At 46.2% G+C, this 18,997-nt stretch overlaps 2 protein-coding genes across 5 annotated transcripts in view; both read left to right on the top strand.

The window, feature by feature from the left end:
• si:dkey-156n14.3 (zinc finger protein ZXDC) overlaps nucleotides 1–18,997 on the top strand; it is a 41,866-nt gene that overhangs the window by 21,451 nt on the left and 1,418 nt on the right. For both annotated transcript variants that reach the window (XR_009506709.1, XM_059943888.1), the window contains exons 6-9: nucleotides 5,010–5,671; nucleotides 8,358–8,442; nucleotides 10,652–10,821; nucleotides 12,442–12,543. Coding sequence is in view for 1 of the 2 variants with exons in the window: in XM_059943888.1 (XP_059799871.1) it covers nucleotides 5,010–5,671; nucleotides 8,358–8,442; nucleotides 10,652–10,821; nucleotides 12,442–12,543 (1,019 nt within the window). In the remaining variant the exon portion in view is untranslated. The remainder of the gene's footprint in view (nucleotides 1–5,009; nucleotides 5,672–8,357; nucleotides 8,443–10,651; nucleotides 10,822–12,441; nucleotides 12,544–18,997) is intronic.
• LOC132377670 (uncharacterized) lies at nucleotides 12,556–18,990 on the top strand. 3 transcript variants are annotated; one of them, XM_059943893.1, is made up of 4 exons: nucleotides 12,556–14,354; nucleotides 14,526–14,804; nucleotides 15,368–15,872; nucleotides 15,926–18,990. In XM_059943893.1, the coding sequence occupies exons 2-4, from the start codon at nucleotides 14,540–14,542 to the stop codon at nucleotides 16,062–16,064; spliced, it is 909 nt and encodes a 302-aa protein (XP_059799876.1). In that variant the 5' UTR covers nucleotides 12,556–14,354; nucleotides 14,526–14,539; the 3' UTR covers nucleotides 16,065–18,990. The 3 variants fall into 3 exon arrangements, 2 of the variants coding, with proteins under 2 accessions (XP_059799876.1, XP_059799875.1); XR_009506710.1 differs by having other exon boundaries at nucleotides 12,556–13,397; nucleotides 13,510–15,644; nucleotides 16,153–18,990; XM_059943892.1 differs by having other exon boundaries at nucleotides 12,556–14,804; nucleotides 15,368–18,990.

Genomic DNA, 18,997 nt, shown 5'->3' with positions numbered 1-18,997 from the left:
ATAAAGTGCACAAAAACAGTGCAGGCATTACAATAAATAATAAACAGGACAGTAGGGCAAGGTGTCAGTCCAGGCTTCGGGTATTGAGGGGTCTGATAGCTTGAGGGAAGAAACTGTTACATAGTCTGGTCGTGAGAGCCCAAATACTACGGAACCTTTTCCCAGATGGCAGGAGGGAGAAGAGATTGTATGAGGGGTGCAAGGGGTCCTTCATAATGCTGTTTGCTTTGCGGATGCAGCGTGTAGTGTAAATGTCCGTGATTACTTAGAGTTACTAACTTTACTTAGAGTGTCAGGCTTTAGATGTTTCAAGGAGGGAAGCAAAGGAGGTGGGGGTGTGGCACTGCTGATCAGAGGTAGTGTCACGGCTGCAGAAAAGGGGGAAGTCATGGAGGGATTGTCTATGGAGTCTCTGTGGGTGGAAGTTAGGAGCAGGAAGGGGTCAATAACTCTACTGGGTGTTTTTTTATAGACCACCCAATAGTAACAGGGACATTGAGGAGCAGATAGGGAGGCAGATTCTGGAAAGGTGTAATAATAACAGGGTTGTTGTGGGAGATTTTAATTTCCCAAATATTGATTGTCATCACCCTAGATCAACGGGTTTAGATGGGGTGGAGTTTGTTAGGTGTATTCAGGAGGTTTCTTGATACAATATGTAGATAAGCCTACAAGAGGAGAGTCTGTACTTGATCTGGTATTGGGAAATGAACCTGGTCAGGTGTCAGGTCTCTCAGTGGGAGAACATTTTGGGAATAGTGATCACAATTCTATCTCTTTACCATAGCATTGGAGGGGGATAGGAACAGACAAGTTAGGAAGGCGTTTAATTGGAGTAAGGGGAAATATGAGTCTCTCAGGAAAGATAAATTGGGAACATGTTCTCAGGGAAATGTACGGAAGAAATGTGGCAAATGTTCAGGGGATATTTGCAAGGAGTTCTGTATAGGTACGTTCCAGTGAGACAGGGAAAGGATGGTATGGTACAGGAACCGTGGTGTACAAAGACTGTTGAAAATCAAGTCAAGAAGGAAAGAAGTGCTTACGAAAGGTTCAAAAAAACTAGGTAATGATAGCAATCTAGAAGATTATAAGGCTAGCAGGAAGGAGCTTAAGAATGAAATTTGGAGATCCAGAAGGGGCCATGAGAAGGCCTTGGTGAGCAGGATTAAGGAAAACTCCCAAGGCATTCTACAAGTTTGTGAAGAGCAAGAGGATAAGACGTGGGAGAATAGGACCAATGAAGTGTGATAGTGGAAAAGTGTGTATGGAACTGGAGGAGATAGCAAAGATACTTAATGAATACTTCAGTATTCACTATGGAAAAGGATGACTTGCAGTGGACTGAAAAACTTGAGCATGTAGATATTAAGAAAGAGGATATGCTTGAGTTTCTGGGAAGCATCATGTTGGATAAGTCTCTAGGACCAAATGAGAAGTACCCAGTCTACTGTGGGAGGTGAGAGTAGAGATTGCTGAGCCTCGGATGATGATCTTTGCATCATCAATAGGGACGGGAGAAGTTCCGGAGGGTTGGAGGGTTGCAGATGTTGTTCCCTTATTCAAGAAAGGGAGTAGAGATAACACAGGAAATTATAGACCAGTGAGTCTTACTTCAGTGAGTTAAGTAAGTTGATGGAAAAGATCCTGAGAGACAGGATGTATGAACATTTGGAGAGGTATAATATGATTAGGAATAGTCAGCATGGCTTTGTGAAAGGCAGGTTGTGCCTTACAAGCCTGATTGAATTTTTTGAGATTGTGACTGAACACATTGATGAAGGAAGAGCAGTAGATGTAGTGTATATGGATTTCAGCAAGGCATTTGATAAGGTACCCCATGCAAGGCTTATTGAGAAAGTAAGGAGGTATGGGATCCAAGGGGACCTTGCTTTCTGGATTCAGAATTGGCTTGCTCACAGAAAGCAAAGAGTGGTTGTAGACAGGTCATATTTTGCATGGAGTTCAGTCACCAGTGGTGTGCCTCAGGGATCTGTTCTGGGACACCTACTCTTTGTGATTTTTATAAATGACCTGGATGAGGAAGTGGAGGAATGGGTTAGTAAATTTGCTAATGACACAAAGGTTGGGGGTATTGTGGATAGTGTGGAGGGCTGTCAGAGGTTACAGCAGGACATTGATACGGATGCAAAACTGGGCTGAGAAGTGGCAGATGGAGTTCAGCCCAGATAAGGGTGAGGCGGTTCATCAAATAGGATGGCAGAATACTGTATTAATGGTAAGACTCTTGGCAGTGTGGAGGATTTTTACACAGAGAGTGGTGAGTGCGTGGAACAGGCTCCTGGTGATGGTGGTGGAGACAGATACGATAGGGTCTTTTCAGGGACTCCTGGATAGGTACATGGAGCTTAGAAAAATAGAGGGCTATGGGTAAACCTAAGTAATTTCTAAAGTTAAGTCTATGTTTGACACAGCATTATGGGCCGAAGGGCCTGTATTGTGCTGTAGGTTTTCTGTTTCTATCAACCGAAGGTGATTCGGGAGCTTAATGTAAAAGAACTCTTAGGAGGCAGTGATCGTTATGATTGAGTTCAACTTGAAATTTGATAGGGAGAAAGTAAAGTCTGACGTAGCAGTATTTCAGTGGAGTAAAGGAAACTCCTGAGAGAGGAGTTGGCCAAAGTAAGTTGGAAGGAGATGCTGGCAGGGATGACAGCAGAGCAGCAATGGCGTGAGATTCTGGGGAAAAATGAGCAAGGTGCAGGGCACGTGTATTCCAAAAACAAACTCAAATGACAAAATGGTACAACTGTGGCTGACAAGGGAAGTCAAAGCTAATGTAAAATCAAAAGAAAGGGCATACAACAAAGCAAAAATTAGTGGGAAGACAGAGGATTGAGATATTTTTAAAAACCTATAGAATGCAACTAAAAGGTCATTAGCGGGGAAAAGATGAAATAAGACAGCAAGCTAGCAAACTATATCAAAGTGGATAGTAAAAGCTTTTTCAGCTATATAAAGAACAAAAGAGAGATGAGAATAGACATAGGACCGCTAGAAAATGAGGCCAAAGAAATAATAACGGGAGACAAGGAGATGGCAGATGAAGTAAATGAGTATCTTGCATCATCCTTCACTGTGGAAGACCTTAGCAGTGTGCCAGATGTGAAGAGTGTGAGGGAAGAGAAGTAAGTACTATAACAAGAGTTAAGCTACTCACAGAGCTGAAAAAACTAAGGATACTTAAGTCACCCGGACCAGATGAACTACACCTTAAGGTTCTGAAAAGGGTAGCGGTAGAGATTGTGGAGGTATTAGTAATGATCTTTCAAAAATCAATGGACTCTGGCATGGTGTCAGAGTACTGGATTTTGCAAATGTCACTCGACCCTTTAAGAAAGGAGGAAGGCAGCAGAAAGGAAATTATAGACCAGTTAGCCTGACCTCAGTGGTTGGGAAGATGTTGGAGTCAATTGTTAAAGATAAGGTTATGGAGTACTTGGTGTCACAAGATAGGACAGGATAAAGTCAGCCTGGTTCCCTTAAGGGAAAATCTTGCCTGAGGAATCTGATAGAATTCTTTGAGATTACACATAAGATAGATAAAGGGGATGTAGTGGATGTTGTACATTTAGATTTTCAGAAGCTTTTGATAAGGTGCAACATGTGAGGTTACTTACCAAGTTAAGAACCCATGGTATTACAGGAAAATTACTGGCATAGATAGAGCATTGGCTGATGGGTCGGAGGCAATGAGTGGGAATAAAAGGACACTTTTCTGGTTGGCTGCCAGTGACTAGTGGTGTTCTGCAGGGGCTGGTGTTGCATCCTTTTATGCTGTGTATAAATGATTTAGGTAATGGAATAGATGGCTTTGTTGATGGCAAATGAAATACAATGTCAGAAAATGTACGGTCATGCACTTTGGTGGAAGATGTAAATGTGTAGACTATTTTCTCAGTGGGAATAAAATCAAAAACTCTTGAGATGCAAAGGGACTTATGTGTCCTTATGCATAACAATCTAAAGATTAACTTGCAGGTTGAGTCGGTGGTGAGAAAGGCGAATGTATTGTTAACATTCATTTGAAGAGATCTAGAGTACAAGAGCAGGGATGTGGGGCCTCACCGTGAGTATTGTGAACAGTTTTGGACTCCTCATCTCAGAAAAGATGTGTTGGCATCGGAGAGGGTCCAGAAGGGTTATCTTGCGAGGAATGTTTTATGCCTCTGGGTCTGTACTTGCTGGAATTTAGAAGGATGAAGGGGGATCTCATTGAAACCTTTTAAATGTTGCAAGGCCTAGACATGGTAGATGTGGAAAGGATGTTTCCCATGGAGGGGGAGTCTAGGACAAGAGGGCACAGCCTCAGCGTAGAGCCGTGTCCATTTAAAACAGATGCGATGAAATTTATTTACCCAGAGGGTGGTGAACTTGTGGAATTTATTACCATAGGCAGCTGTGGAGGTCAGGTTGTTGGGAGTATTGAAGGCAGAGCTTGATAGGTTCTTGACTGGACATGGCATCAAAGGTTACGGGGAGAAGGCCAGGGAGTGGGGCTGAGGATGGAGGTGTAGACTTGATAGGCTGAATGGCCTAATTCTTCGCCTGTGTCTTATGGTCTTATATGGAGTGGCTCTTTCCAATATTGGCAGTCTAGGATCAGTGGGCACAGTGTCAGAATAGAGATATGTCCCTTTAGAACAGAGATGAGGGGCAATTTTTTACCCAAAGGATAGTGAATCTGTGGAATTCATTGCCACAAGCAGCTGTGGAGGCCAACTCACTGGGTAAATTTAAAGCAGGTTTTGATATGTTGTTGAATAGTAAGGTTGTCAAAGGTTATGGGGAAAAGACAGAAGAATGAGGTTGAGAGGGATAATAAATCATGATGGAATGGTTAGCAGACTGGATGGGCTGAATGGCCTAATACGTGGTATAATTGCTCCCATGCTAAGTAGAGAGCTGTGTGAAGGAGCTGGCACAGGGTGATGTGCTGAATATACTCAGTGCTGATAGGCTGAATGGGCAGTGTATTTTTGTTTCAGATCTGTTGTCCCAGCTGGAACTGACCGGCTCCCTGACCCCGAGCAATGAGCTGACCAGTTCGAGCCAGAATGACCTCAGCAACGTGGACATCGCCTCGCTGTTCTCTGCCGTGCCCGTCGCTCCGGTCAGCATCTCGCCGGACATGTCGCTGGTCAGCTCGGGGATCCTGACCATTGATGCCTCGTCTGTGGGTTCCACCCTGGGTGGCAACGTCTCCGTCAGCAACAGTGCCATGGCTCAGAGCACCGACCCCCTCATCGTGGCTGCGCCGGACATGTCGCACACGATGGACGGTGGCCTTGGGCTCCCCGCCGGCATCCTGCAGCAGGGCACGCTGAACATGGAGGGTGTGCAGGCGGTCAGTACAGAGGCTCTGGGAGCTTTGTCGATGAGGGGGCCCAGTGGCTGCCAGGAGCTCCAGGGCTTATCATCAAGCGGAGCCCTGAGCCCCTCCAGCTGCCTGGGGAACAGCCACATCCCTGAACTGCTGACTCCCACTAAGGTGGAGTGTCACATGCTGAGCGTGTCTGACGTGATGAGTCAGCAGGAGGGCAACAAAGTGGTCGCCCAGTACGTCTTCTCCAACTTAAACACCCCAACTAGCACCTTCAACGCACAGAAAGAGCTGGAGCTGAACATGGTGTCTGGGTGCTCCTTTCTGGTAGGTACCTGGCAACTTAGTTATTTAATAAATATTATTTGTTGTTTTTGCACATTTGTCCTCTCCTGCACGTCAGTTGGTTGTCCGTCTTTGACTCCGTTGTATTTCTACATACCTACTCTGAATGCCCGTAAGAAAATGAATCTCAGAGCCTATATAGTACGAACTTTGATAATAAATTCACTTTGAACTCAAGATTCACAGACGCGACATACTGTGGTACGCCCAGTAGAGTCTATTCAGGTTATGTGGGGTGGGGGGGGATCCTGATCAGTTAGGGGAGTGGGCTGAGGAGTGGCAAATGGATTTCAGTACAGAGTAACACACACAAAATCAAGAGAAGTTTATTGTCATTTAACGACATATACAGTATGTATATAACCATATAATGTTTAGAGAACGTAGACAATGTTTCTTCAAAGGGGTGTAAACTTAATGAATAAAATCTACGGATGAATCACACATAAATAATGAACTAAAGTGTATTAATATTAAATATTGTAGGTTCAGAACAGATTAACGAGACATTTTCAATACGATGCAGTAGGGAGTTCCGAAGCCTGATGTCCTGGGAGCAGAAACGGTTTCTCATCGTGACTTTATGTGTCAGAGTCTCCTGCCTGATGGTAGAAAGTCAAAGAGGATGCTGGACGGATGGGTGCGATCCTTAATAACACAAAGTGCCCTGTATATGCAGCACTCCTGAGAAATGCCCCCAGAGGAGACCCTGGGATCCTCTCAGCTCTTCTCACAGTCCTTTGTAGGGACTTCCAGTCCGATGCTCGACTACTCCCAGACCAGATGGAGATGCAGCTGTCAGGATGCTCTCAATGGTGCTCCTGTAAAATGCGGTTAAGATGGAGGGGGAGGGGGATTGATCCTGTTAGGAAGTGGAGATGATGCTGTGCCTTCTTGTTCAGGGATGGTGAGGTCATCCATGATGTGAACTTGCAGGAGCTTGATGCGCTTCACTGTCTCTACGGAGGAGCGTAGTTGCAGAGGGGGATGGTTTGTCAACACCTTTCTGAAGTGTACAGTGACAAACTTCTGGAGGAACTCCTAGATCAAGCAGCATCAATGCAGAGAAAATAAACAGTCGATAGTTTGGCCTAGATCCCTTCATCAGGATTTCAGCTTCTCCGTAGAAGCTGCCTGACCCACTGAGTTCCTCCGGCATTTTGTGTGTGTTACTCTGGATTTCCAGCATCTGCAGAATCTTTTGTGTTTCTGCATTTCAAAACAGATATGTGGGGGTAATACATTGTGGAGAGGCCTAGATAGTGATGTGGAGAGGCTGTTTCCAGTAGTGGGAGAATCAAGGACCAGAGGGGACAGCCTCAGAATAGAAGGACATCCCTTTAGAACAGAGACGAGGAGGAATTTTTTCAGCTAGAGGGTGGTGAATCTGTAAAATTCTTTGATGCACGTGATATAAAAGTGACAAACCAATCTTAACTGAGTAACAAATTATGTATTTGAATGAAAAATATACATGCACCGGGGAAGTAACATACAAACTTGCTTACGGACAGTGTTGGTATTGAACTCTTGACACACTGAACTGTAATGGTGTCGCACTAACTGGTACACTTCCATGGCGCCCCACTGTGTTTTCCCCACAACCTGCTAATACTATTGCTCTAGATTCACATTCTAATGGTGGGTTGGCAGAAGGTTCCTTTTGTGAACTGTGGGTCTCTGGTGTGAAGTTCCTATGGTGCTGGCTTTTGTTTCAGAAGTGTTAATATTCAAGGATTTAGCAGATGTGAAAGCTGATATCTTGGTAAAGTGACATGTAGGCAAGGCAAGGTACGATCTAGGAACAAGAGATTGTGCAGGTGCTGGAAATCCAGAGCACACACAAAATGGTGGAGGAATTCTTCAGGTCAGGTAGCATCTATGTAGAGGAATAAACAGCTGTCATTTTGGGCCAAGACCTTTCATTCCTCTCTATTCTCGCAGCCTGGCCTGCTGAGGCCCTCCAGTACTTTGTGTGTGTGTGATCTAGGCATGAGCTGAGCACAGTGTCTGGACGCAGATTCAAAATTTCCAAGGGAATAAATATTGTAAAGAAGGAGGTGCAAGACAGTGGGATTCTCAAATACTACGGGTCCTGCAAGTTTGGAATTAAAAAGAATGCTTGGGCCTACTCTGGTCGGGCAGCATCCATAGAGACAAAACATCGGGGTAGCAGTCTTTCATCAGAGCAGCAGAATATTACAGATGATACAAGTTTTATGGTGTGGAGAAACAGAGAGGGTAAACTAAAGGGGAGGGGGTCTTTGGGGTGGAAAGTAGTGAGAGATTAGCACGCAGGGTAGAGGCTGGATGAGAAGGTGTGGTAATGGGAGATGAAAGTTAGCTGGGTAACTTCTGTAGACTCAGTGAGGTGAGGAGTCCATGAGCATTGCTATGGCTTTTCTGTAGAATAATCTTCAGTGGCAGTAAAAACTGCTCAGAGAAATCAAATTTGATTTCTGTTGTTTAAATAATTGACTGAATTGTGGCCAAATCTAGCACTGCAAGTTTGTTTAATTGTCATTTAACCATATATAAATACAGCCAAATGAAACAGTTACTTTGGAGCCTAGGGGCAAAAGGCAGTGTCAACAGCACACTGCATGGACTGATTACCGAGCCAAACAGATTGTTACCTTCTGTCACTAACCATTGAAATTATACGCAGGAAAGTGGGGGCTCGGCACGGACTGACTATCGAGCAATACAGCTTGCTAAGAAGAGGAAACAGAAGGGAGTGGGGGCCAGCCCAGGTAAGGTTCCTGTCGGCGAGCAGACTGCTTGGGCTGTGGTGAGACAGACCTCTGGTCTCCAGTTGGATTGGTTCATATTTTCTCTATTTTACTTGTTGTCTGCCAGTCTTAGCCCCATCACAGAACAGTATCGTAGAACAACACAACACAGTATCGTAGATAACACAGCACAGTATCGTAGATAACACAGCACAGTATTGTAGAACAATACAGCACAGTATCGTAGAACAACACAGCATAGTATCGTAGATAACACAGCACAGTATCGTAGAACAACACAGCACAGTATCGTAGAACAACACAGCACAGTATCGTAGATAACACAGCACAGTATCGTAGATAACACAGCACAGTATCGTAGATAACACAGCACAGTATCGTAGAACAATACAGCACAGTATCGTAGAACAATACAGCACAGTATCGTAGAACAATACAGCACAGTATCGTAGATAACACAGCACAGTATCGTAGAACAACACAGCACAGGAACAGGCCATTCAGCCCACAATTACATTTGTAATCGAATGGCCAACTGAACTCGTCTCTTGCCTACACAATGTCCATTCCCATCATTTTCCTCATATTTACGTGCCTACATAAGCCTTTCTTAAAGGTTTCTAATATATTTGCCTCTACCACATTTGAAACACCCACAACTCTCACTTGCCCCTCACATCTCCTCTAAATTTACCCTCTAAGTGCCTGGCTTCTAGAATTGTGTTGTGAAGAAGATACTGTCTGTCTGCTCTATCGATGCCTCTCATAATGTTAGAAACCTCTACCAGATCTCCCCTTGCCCTCCTCCGTTCCAGAGAAAAGCTAAATTTGTTCAACCCCTCATTATAGCACATGCCCTCTAATCCAGACAACATCCTAGTATACCTCTTCATCCTCTCCAAAGTCTAGACGTCTTTCCTGTATTGGGGAGACCAGACTAAAGCATAGAACATTACAGCACAGTACAGGCCCTTTAGCCCATGATATTGTGTCAACCTTTTAACCTTCTCTAAGATCAATCTAACCCTTCTCTCCCACGTGGCCCTCCATTTTCTATCATCCATGTGCCGGTAAAAGAGTTTCTCAAGATATCTGCCTCTCCCTCCACCCCTGACAGCACGTTCCACATACCTACCACTCTCTGTGTAAAAATCTACCTCTGACATCCCAACTTACACCTTGCTCCATCACCTTAAACTATGCTCTCTCATATTCGCTATTTCTGCCCTGGGAAAGAGTCTCTGGCTGTCCACTCTTATCTATACTATTTATCATCTTGTACACCTTTATCAAGTTACCTCTTGTCCCTCTCCTCCCCAAAGAGAAAATCCCTAGCTCACTCAACCTATCCTCATAAGACAAGCTCTCTAATCCAGGCAGCATCCTGGCAAATAACCTCTGCACCCTTCCAAAGCTTCCACATCATTCCCATGATGAGGTGAACAGATCTGAACATGATATTCCAGGTGCAGTCTAATCAGGGTTTTATAGAGCTGCAGCATAATCTTGAAGTCAAACCCACAACTGTATGAAGACCAACACACTGTATGCCTTCTTAACCACCCTATCGACTTGTGAAGCAACTTTGAGGCATCTATGGACAAGATCCCTCTGTTCCTCCATGTTGTTAAGAATTCTCCCATTAACCCTGTACCCTGCTTTCAAGTTGGACCTTCCAAAGTGACTGGCTTCACACTTTTCCAGGTTGAACTCCCATCTGCTTAGTTCTGAATGTTTTTCATTGTCGTGGATATTGTCACGTCTTAATGCTAAACACTCAGCTGGTTAACTGTTGTTCCAGTGGTCAGTTGATCAGTCTCTGTCTCTCTCTTTCTCCGTTCTTTGCTTTCAGCACACTAACCGGTAACTTTTCCCCTCCCTCTTCCCTATTCGTCAATTCCCCACTCTGGCCTCTTAACCCCTTCTCATCTGCCCCTCGTCCTTCCCTTCCTCCCATGGTCCACTCTCCTCTCTCTCCAGCCCTTCACCTTTTCCACCTATCACCTCCCAGCTTCTCACTTCATCCCTCATCTCCTTCCTCTCCCTCCACCAGCTGATTCTGGCATCTGTCCTTTTCCTTCCAGTGCTGATGGAGGGTCTGACCTGAGACGTTGACAGTTTACTCATTTCCATCGATGCTGCCTGACCACATTACTCCAGCATTTTGCGTGTGTTGCACTAACTGGTTTCTTTCATTCCGCTGCCCCAGAGGGTTCTGGCTGTACCAACCAAAGAAAGAAATCCTGCAGAGGACCGGCCACGACGTCGGCTGCTGTGAGCCAGCCCAGCCGGTTTGGGAACCTGATGATGCCTCCCAGTGCCCTGGCCGTGCGTGAGCCCAACATGACAGCTCACTACGTCCAGCCGCAGCTCCTCCAGGTAGGCTCACCTGCCTCCATTCCTCTCACCCAGCAGAAGTCAGCGCTCTTCAGATGTGACTGTTTTAAATAGTGATTCTGGGCTGCACTGGTCTTCTGGGGGAGTGAACTGAATTCCTCAGTCATCCAGTGAAATAGGTGCCGAATTAGGCCATTTGGCCCGTCCATTTTCTTCAACCATTTTTTCTCCACAACGTTCTCCCAGCACCTCCCTGTAACGGTTAATTCCTGAAAATTCAAGAACCTATCACTCTCTGCCATAACTATATCCAATGACTTGGCCTCCATGGCTGTCTGTGGCACCAAATTCCCCAGATTCACCTCCCTGTGGCTGAATGAATCCCTCCATCTCTGTTCTAAAGGAATGTCCTTTTATTCTCTCCCCCATTACAGGAGATATACTCTCCATCTTCACTCTACTAGGTAGGCCTTTCGATTCAGCCAGGTCCCCGACATTCTAAACTCCGATGAGTACAGGCCCGTAGCCTTCAAATGGTCTTTGCACTTTAACCATTTCATTGCTGAAATCATTCTTATGAACCTCCTCTGGACCCTTTCCAATCGCAGCTCATCCTTTCATAGATAAGGGGCCTAAAATTGCTCTCAGTACTCCTAATGAGGTTTGAACAATACAATATAAAGCCTCAGCATTATATCCTTGTTTTTATATTCTGGTCCTTGAAATAAATGCCAACGTTGCATTTGTCTTCCTCACCACTGATTCAATTTGCCATTTAACCTTTAAGGGATCCTGCATGAGGACTCCTAAATCCCTTTGCACCTCTGAATCAGCTCCCTGTTTAAAAAATAGTCTATACCGTTATTCCTTTTTTCCAAAGTTCATGACCATGCACTTCCCTACCCTTTCTGCCACTTTTGTGCCCATTCTCCCAATCAAACAGTCCTTCTAGGTGAGGCAATACTTTTTCTGTGAATCTTTTGGGTTGTCTACTGTATCCAGTACTCCCAAGGCGGTCTCCTCTACATTGGTGAGACCCGAGACACATCAAGGGACCACTTCATCAAGCACCTCCGCTCCATCAGCAAAAAGTAGAGTTTTCCGCTGGCCAATCAGTTTAATTTCTACCCCCCCCCCCCCCCCCCCCCGCCATTCCCCATTTCATGGCCTGCTCTTCTGCAATGATGAGGCCACTCTTGGGTTGGAGGAGCAGCACCTCATATTCCATGTGGGTAGCCTCCACCCTGATAGCATAAACATCAAATTCTCCAATTTCCAGTAATTTTTACCCCCTTCCCTCTTCAGTTTCCCACTCTGGTCTCTTACCTGTTCTCCTCACCTGCCCATCACCTCCCCTTGGTGCCCTTCCCCTTTGCCTTCCTCCCGCGGACCACTCTCAGATTCCTTCTTCTCCAGCCCTTTACCTCCCAGCTTCATGCACCCTGTCTCATGTCACCTTCTGGTTTGTCCTCCTGCCCCCAACCTCCCCACCACCACCTTATTTTGGCGTTTTCCTTCATCCTTTCAGTCCTGAATAAATAGTGTTGAAACATTGAATTTTTATTCATTTCTATGGATGCTGCCTGACCTGCTGAGTTCCTCCAGCATTTTATGTGTGTCTGTCACGCTGCGGTTTATTCAATGGAACCCTTTCTCTTTCAGGACGACCCAACTGGAGACGGGGATCTGGCCTTCCAGCTGACGGCACAGTCTTCAACCTCGCATGCACAGCTCACCGTCGATCTTCCAGTGAACATCCTGCAGGTACCAGCCCGATGCAGTGTTCCCACAGATCCCCAAGACTAAACATCGACATTGTCTGCATTTACGCGTGTTGGAAAACCAGAGTAACATACAAGATGCTGGAGGAACCCAGCAGGTCAGACAGTGTCTATGGTCAGAGTAACACACAAAATGCTGCAGGAACTCAGCAGGTCAGACAGTGTCTATGGACAGAGTAACACACACAAAATGCTGCAGGAACTCAGCAGGTCGGGCAGTGTCTATGGACAGAGTAACACACACAAAATGCTGCAGGAACTCAGCAGGTCAGACAGTGTCTATGGACAGAGTAACACACACAAAATGCTGCAGGAACTCAGCAGGTCAGACAGTGTCTATGGACAGAGTAACACACACAAAATGCTGCAGGAACTCAGCAGGTCAGACAGTGTCTATGGTCAGAGTAACACACACAAAATGCTGCAGGAACTCAGCAGGTCAGACAGTATCTATGGACAGAGTAACACACACAAAATGCTGCAGGAACTCAGCAGGTCAGACAGTGTCTATGGACAGAGTAACACATACAAGATGCTGCAGGAACTCAGCAGGTCAGACAGTGTCTATGGACAGAGTAACACACACAAAATGCTGCAGGAACTCAGCAGGTCAGACAGTGTCTATGGACAGAGTAACACATACAAGATGCTGCAGGAACTCAGCAGGTCAGGCAGTGTCTATGGACAGGGTAACACACACAAAATGCTGCAGGAATTCAGCAGGTCAGACAGTGTCTATGGACAGAGTAATACATACAAGATGCTGCAGGAACTCAGCAGGTCAGACAGTGTCTATGGACAGGGTAACACACACAAAATGCTGCAGGAACTCAGCAGGTCAGACAGTGTCTATGGACAGGGTAACACACACAAAATGCTGCAGGAACTCAGCAGGTCAGACAGTGTCTATGGTCAGAGTAACACACAAAATGCTGCAGGAACTCAGCAGGTCAGACAGTGTCTATGGTCAGAGTAACACACAAAATGCTGCAGGAACTCAGCAGGTCAGACAGTGTCTATGGACAGAGTAACACACACAAAATGCTGCAGGAACTCAGCAGGTCAGACAGTGTCTATGGACAGAGTAACACACACAAAATGCTGCAGGAACTCAGCAGGTCAGACAGTGTCTATGGTCAGAGTAACACACAAAATGCTACAGGAACTCAGCAGGTCAGACAGTGTCTATGGACAGAGTAACACACACAAAATGCTGCAGGAACTCAGCAGGTCAGACAGTGTCTATGGACAGAGTAACACACACAAAATGCTGCAGGAACTCAGCAGGTCAGACAGTGTCTATGGACAGAGTAACACATACAAGATGCTGCAGGAACTCAGCAGGTCAGACAGTGTCTATGGACAGAGCAACACACACAAAATGCTGCAGGAACTCAGCAGGTCAGACAGTGTCTATGGACAGAGTAACACATACAAGATGCTGCAGGAACTCAGCAGGTCAGGCAGTGTCTGGACAGGGTAACACACACAAGATGCTGCAGGAACTCAGCAGGTCAGACAGTGTCTATGGACAGAGTAATACATACAAGATGCTGCAGGAACTCAGCAGGTCAGACAGTGTCTATGGTCAGAGTAACACACAAAATGCTGCAGGAACTCAGCAGGTCAGACAGTGTCTATGGACAGAGTAACACACACAAAATGCTGGAGGAACTCAGCAGGTCAGACAGTGTCTATGGACAGAGTAACACACACAAAATGCTGCAGGAACTCAGCAGGTCAGACAGTGTCTATGGTCAGAGTAACACACAAAATGCTGCAGGAACTCAGCAGGTCAGACAGTGTCTATGGACAGAGTAACACATACAAGATGCTGCAGGAACTCAGCAGGTCAGACAGTGTCTATGGACAGAGTAATACATACAAGATGCTGCAGGAACTCAGCAGGTCAGGCAGTGTCTATGGACAGAGTAACACACACAAAATGCTGCAGGAACTCAGCAGGTCAGACAGTGTCTATGGTCAGAGTAACACACAAAATGCTGCAGGAACTCAGCAGGTCAGGCAGTGTCTATAGACAGAGTAACACATACAAGATGCTGCAGGAACTCAGCAGGTCAGACAGTGTCTATGGACAGAGTAACACACACAAAATGCTGGAGGAACTCAGCAGGTCAGACAGTGTCTATGGACAGAGTAACATACAAGATGCTGCAGGAACTCAGCAGGTCAGACAGTGTCTGGACAGAGTAACACATACAAGATGCTGCAGGAACTCAGCAGGTCAGGCAGTGTCTATGGGGTAACACACAAGATGCTGGAGGAACTCAGCAGGTCAGACAGTGTCTATGGACAGAGTAACACACACAAAATGCTGGAAGAACTCAGCAGGTCAGACAGTGTCTATGGACAGAGTAACACACACAAAATGCTGCAGGAACTCAGCAGGTCAGACAGAGTCTATGGACAGAGTAATACACACAAGATGCTGCAGAAACTCAGCAGGTCGGGCAGTGTCTATGGACAGAGTAACACACACAAAATGCTGCAGGAACTCAGCAGGTCAGACAGTGTCTATGGACAGGGTAACACACACAAAATGCTGCATGAACTCAGCAGGTCAGACAGTGTCTATGGACAGGGTAACACACAAAATGCTGCAGGAACTCAGCAGGTCAGACAGTGTCTATGGACAGAGTAACACACACAAAATGCTGCAGGAACTCAGCAGGTCAGACAGTGTCTATAGACAGAGTAACACATACAAGATGCTGCAGGAACTCAGCAGGTCAGGCAGTGTCTATGGTCAGAGTAACACAAACACAGATGCTGCAGGAACTCAGCAGGTCAGACAGTGTCTATGGACAGAGTAACACACAAGGTGCTGGAGGAATTCAGCAGGTCAGACAGTGTCTATGGACAGAGTAACACACACAAAATGCTGGAGGAACTCAGCAGGTCAGACAGTGTCTATGGACAGAGTAACATACAAGATGCTGCAGGAACTCAGCAGGTCAGACAGTGTCTGGACAGAGTAACACATACAAGATGCTGCAGGAACTCAGCAGGTCAGGCAGTGTCTATGGACAGGGTAACACACAAAATGCTGCAGGAACTCAGCAGGTCAGACAGTGTCTATGGACAGAGTAACACACACAAAATGCTGCAGGAACTCAGCAGGTCAGGCAGTGTCTATGGACAGGGTAACACACACAAAATGCTGCAGGAACTCAGCAGGTCAAACAGTGTCTATGGACAGAGTAACACACACAAAATGCTGCAGGAACTCAGCAGGTCAGACAGTGTCTATGGACAGAGTAACACATACAAGATGCTGCAGGAACTCAGCATGTCAGACAGAGTCTGGACAGAGTAACACACAAGATGCTGCAGGAACTCAGCAGGTCAGGCAGTGTCTATGGACAGGGTAACACACACAAAATGCTGCAGGAACTCAGCAGGTCAGGCAGTGTCTATGGACAGGGTAAAACACAAAATGCTGCAGGAACTCAGCAGGTCAGACAGTGTCTATGGACAGAGTAACACACACAAAATGCTGCAGGAACTCAGCAGGTCAGACAGTGTCTATGGTCAGAGTAACACAAACACAGATGCTGCAGGAACTCAGCAGGTCAGACAGTGTCTATGGACAGAGTAACACACAAGATGCTGGAGGAACTCAGCAGGTCAGACAGTGTCTATGGACAGAGTAACACACACAAAATGCTGCAGGAACTCAGCAGGTCAGACAGTGTCTATGGACAGAGTAGCACATACACGATGCTGCAGGAACTCAGCAGGTCAGGCAGTGTCTATGGACAGGGTAACACACAAAATGCTGCAGGAACTCAGCAGGTCAGACAGTGTCTATGGACAGGGTAACACACACAAAATGCTGCAGGAACTCAGCAGGTCAGACAGTGTCTATGGACAGGGTAACACACAAAATGCTGCAGGAACTCAGCAGGTCAGACAGTGTCTATGGACAGAGTAACACACACAAAATGCTGCAGGAACTCAGCAGGTCAGACAGTGTCTATGGTCAGAGTAACACACAAGATGCTGTAGGAACTCAGCAGGTCAGACAGTGTCTATGGACAGAGTAACACACACAAAATGCTGGAGGAACTCAGCAGGTCAGGCAGTGTCTATGGTCATAGTAATACACAAGATGCTGCAGGAACTCAGCAGGTCAGGCAGTGTCTATGGACAGAGTAACACACACAAAATGCTGCAGGAACTCAGCAGGTCAGACAGTGTCTATGGACAGAGTAACACACAAGATGCTGCAGGAACTCAGCAGGTCAGACAGTGTCTGTGGACAGAGTAACACACACAAAATGCTGCAGGAACTCAGCAGGTCAGACAGTGTCTATGGACAGAGTAACACACAAGATGCTGCAGGAACTCAGCAGGTCAGACAGTGTCTATGGACAGAGTAACACACAAAATGCTGCAGGAACTCAGCAGGTCAGACAGTGTCTATGGACAGAGTAACACACAAGATGCTGCAGGAACTCAGCAGGTCAGACAGTGTCTATGGACAGAGTAACACACAAGATGCTGTAGGAACTCAGCAGGTCAGACAGTGTCTATGGACAGAGTAACACACACAAAATGCTGCAGGAACTCAGCAGGTCAGACAGTGTCTATGGACAGAGTAACACACAAGATGCTGCAGGAACTCAGCAGGTCAGACAGTGTCTATGGACAGAGTAACACACAAAATGCTGCAGGAACTCAGCAGGTCAGACAGTGTCTATGGACAGAGTAACACACAAGATGCTGCAGGAACTCAGCAGGTCAGACAGTGTCTATGGACAGAGTAACACACAAGATGCTGTAGGAACTCAGCAGGTCAGACAGTGCCTATGGAGGGGAATAAGCCTTACCTGGCTGGTGGAGGGGAATATTTGCCCATTTCTCCCCCGATTCCAAAAACCATTCTGGTTCCCCTCTCACCTGTTCTCTTCTGCACACCTATCCAGCATTTCCCTTTGGTTCCCTCGCTCTGCCGGCTGGTGGCCTAGTGGCATCAGCGCCAGACTTCGGAGCCGATGCCGTTACAGATTCCCGATTTCGAATCCAGCCAGCTCCCTTGTATGCTTTCCATCAGTGCTAGGCTGAGCGTCGAGCTAGCGACTCGGCCTCGTAAAAACAAGAATGCCTGCTAAAAAAAACACTGTTACGACGGCGTCCCGGTGACTCCACTCGGAGTTAAGGGCTTACTTCTTCTTCTTCCCTTCCTCCTTGCCTTTCACCCACTCTGCTCTCGTATCAGATTCCTCTTCATTCAGCCCTTTACCTTTTCCACCTATCACCTTACAGCTTCTTGCTTTGTTACCCCCCTCACCTTGTCATTCAGCTTCTCCTTTCCAGTCCTGATGAAGTGTTCCAGCTCGAAATGTCAACTCTGTATTTCCTTCCACAGATGCTGCCTGACCTGCTGAGTTCCTCCAGCCCTCTGAGTGATTGTTTCTCTAAGCTGAAGGTTGGAGTTTGCTCATGGAAAGAAGCTGTTAGTGGTTCAATTCAGTGACTAGATTATTATCTGCCTGTGTGTTCTCCTTCACTTAGAGACGGTTGAGGATAGTTTAAAGTGTAAGGTTTTGGTGCTCAGTGCAAGGCTGGCATGCTGGGGAACACTGGTGAAGGACCTGCTGACCGGGCAGAGGGGGAAAGGTGTTCAACAGGGACTTGTGATCGGAACCTTGTGTTTAAAAATGCTCAGCAGCATTCGGAAAGAACCTGGTCAATTCCCCTCATTTCAATAGGACGAGAATATAAGAGCAAGGATGTGATACTGAGGCTTTTCAGACATTGGTCTGAAAGGACTAGCTGTCATTAGGTTCACAGAAAGGACCTTGGGCATGAAAGGGTTGATGTACAATATGAGGAGTTTTTGATGGCTCTTCGTTTTAAAATATCATAAAAAATGTTGATGCCTCTGGACGTATATTTGCTGGAGTTTAGAAGAATGAAGGGAATCTCATTGAAACGTCGGGAATATTGGCAGGCCTGGAAGAGCGGATGTGGAGAGGATGTTTGCCGTGGTGGGGGAGTTGAGGACCAGAGGGATATCCATTCAGATCAGAGATGAGAAGGAAGATGGTTTGCCTGTGGAATTCATTGCCACAGACGGTGTGGAGGCCAGGTCACTGGGTGTATTTAAAGTAGAGGTTGATAGGTTCTTGTTTAGTTAAGGTGTCAAGGATTACAGGGAGTGGGGTTTGGTGGGTAATAAATAAGCCATGATGGGCTGAATGGCCTAATTCTGCTCTTTGTTTTTTGAGTTTATGGTGTTCTGAACGTCGTGGGCACTCTACGTTAACTCAGGAATGTGTGCTGACATTTGTAGGCTGTCCACACAAATGGTGCATTTCACTGTATGGTTTGATGTACCTGTGATAAATAAGCTGGAATATGAGAAGTATCAGTGGAGATTGTGAGAGTAACTGTTGACCTTAACCTCCACA

Source organism: Hypanus sabinus, chromosome 19 (assembly GCF_030144855.1).
Source record: "Hypanus sabinus isolate sHypSab1 chromosome 19, sHypSab1.hap1, whole genome shotgun sequence".
NCBI classification, from domain to species: Eukaryota; Metazoa; Chordata; class Chondrichthyes; order Myliobatiformes; family Dasyatidae; genus Hypanus; species Hypanus sabinus.
The sequence above is the reverse complement of the archived record's forward strand: the minus strand, read 5'-3'. Positions and strand labels throughout refer to the sequence as shown.

Coding starts and splice junctions, on each gene's coding strand:
- LOC132377670 (XM_059943892.1), top strand. CDS start 14,369: ATGGACAGAGTAACACATACAAGATGCTGCAGGAACTCAGCAGGTCAG. Junction 14,805..15,367: donor ATGCTGCAGGAACTCAGCAG/GTCAGGCAGTGT, acceptor GGAACTCAGCAG/GTCAGACAGTGTCTATGGAC.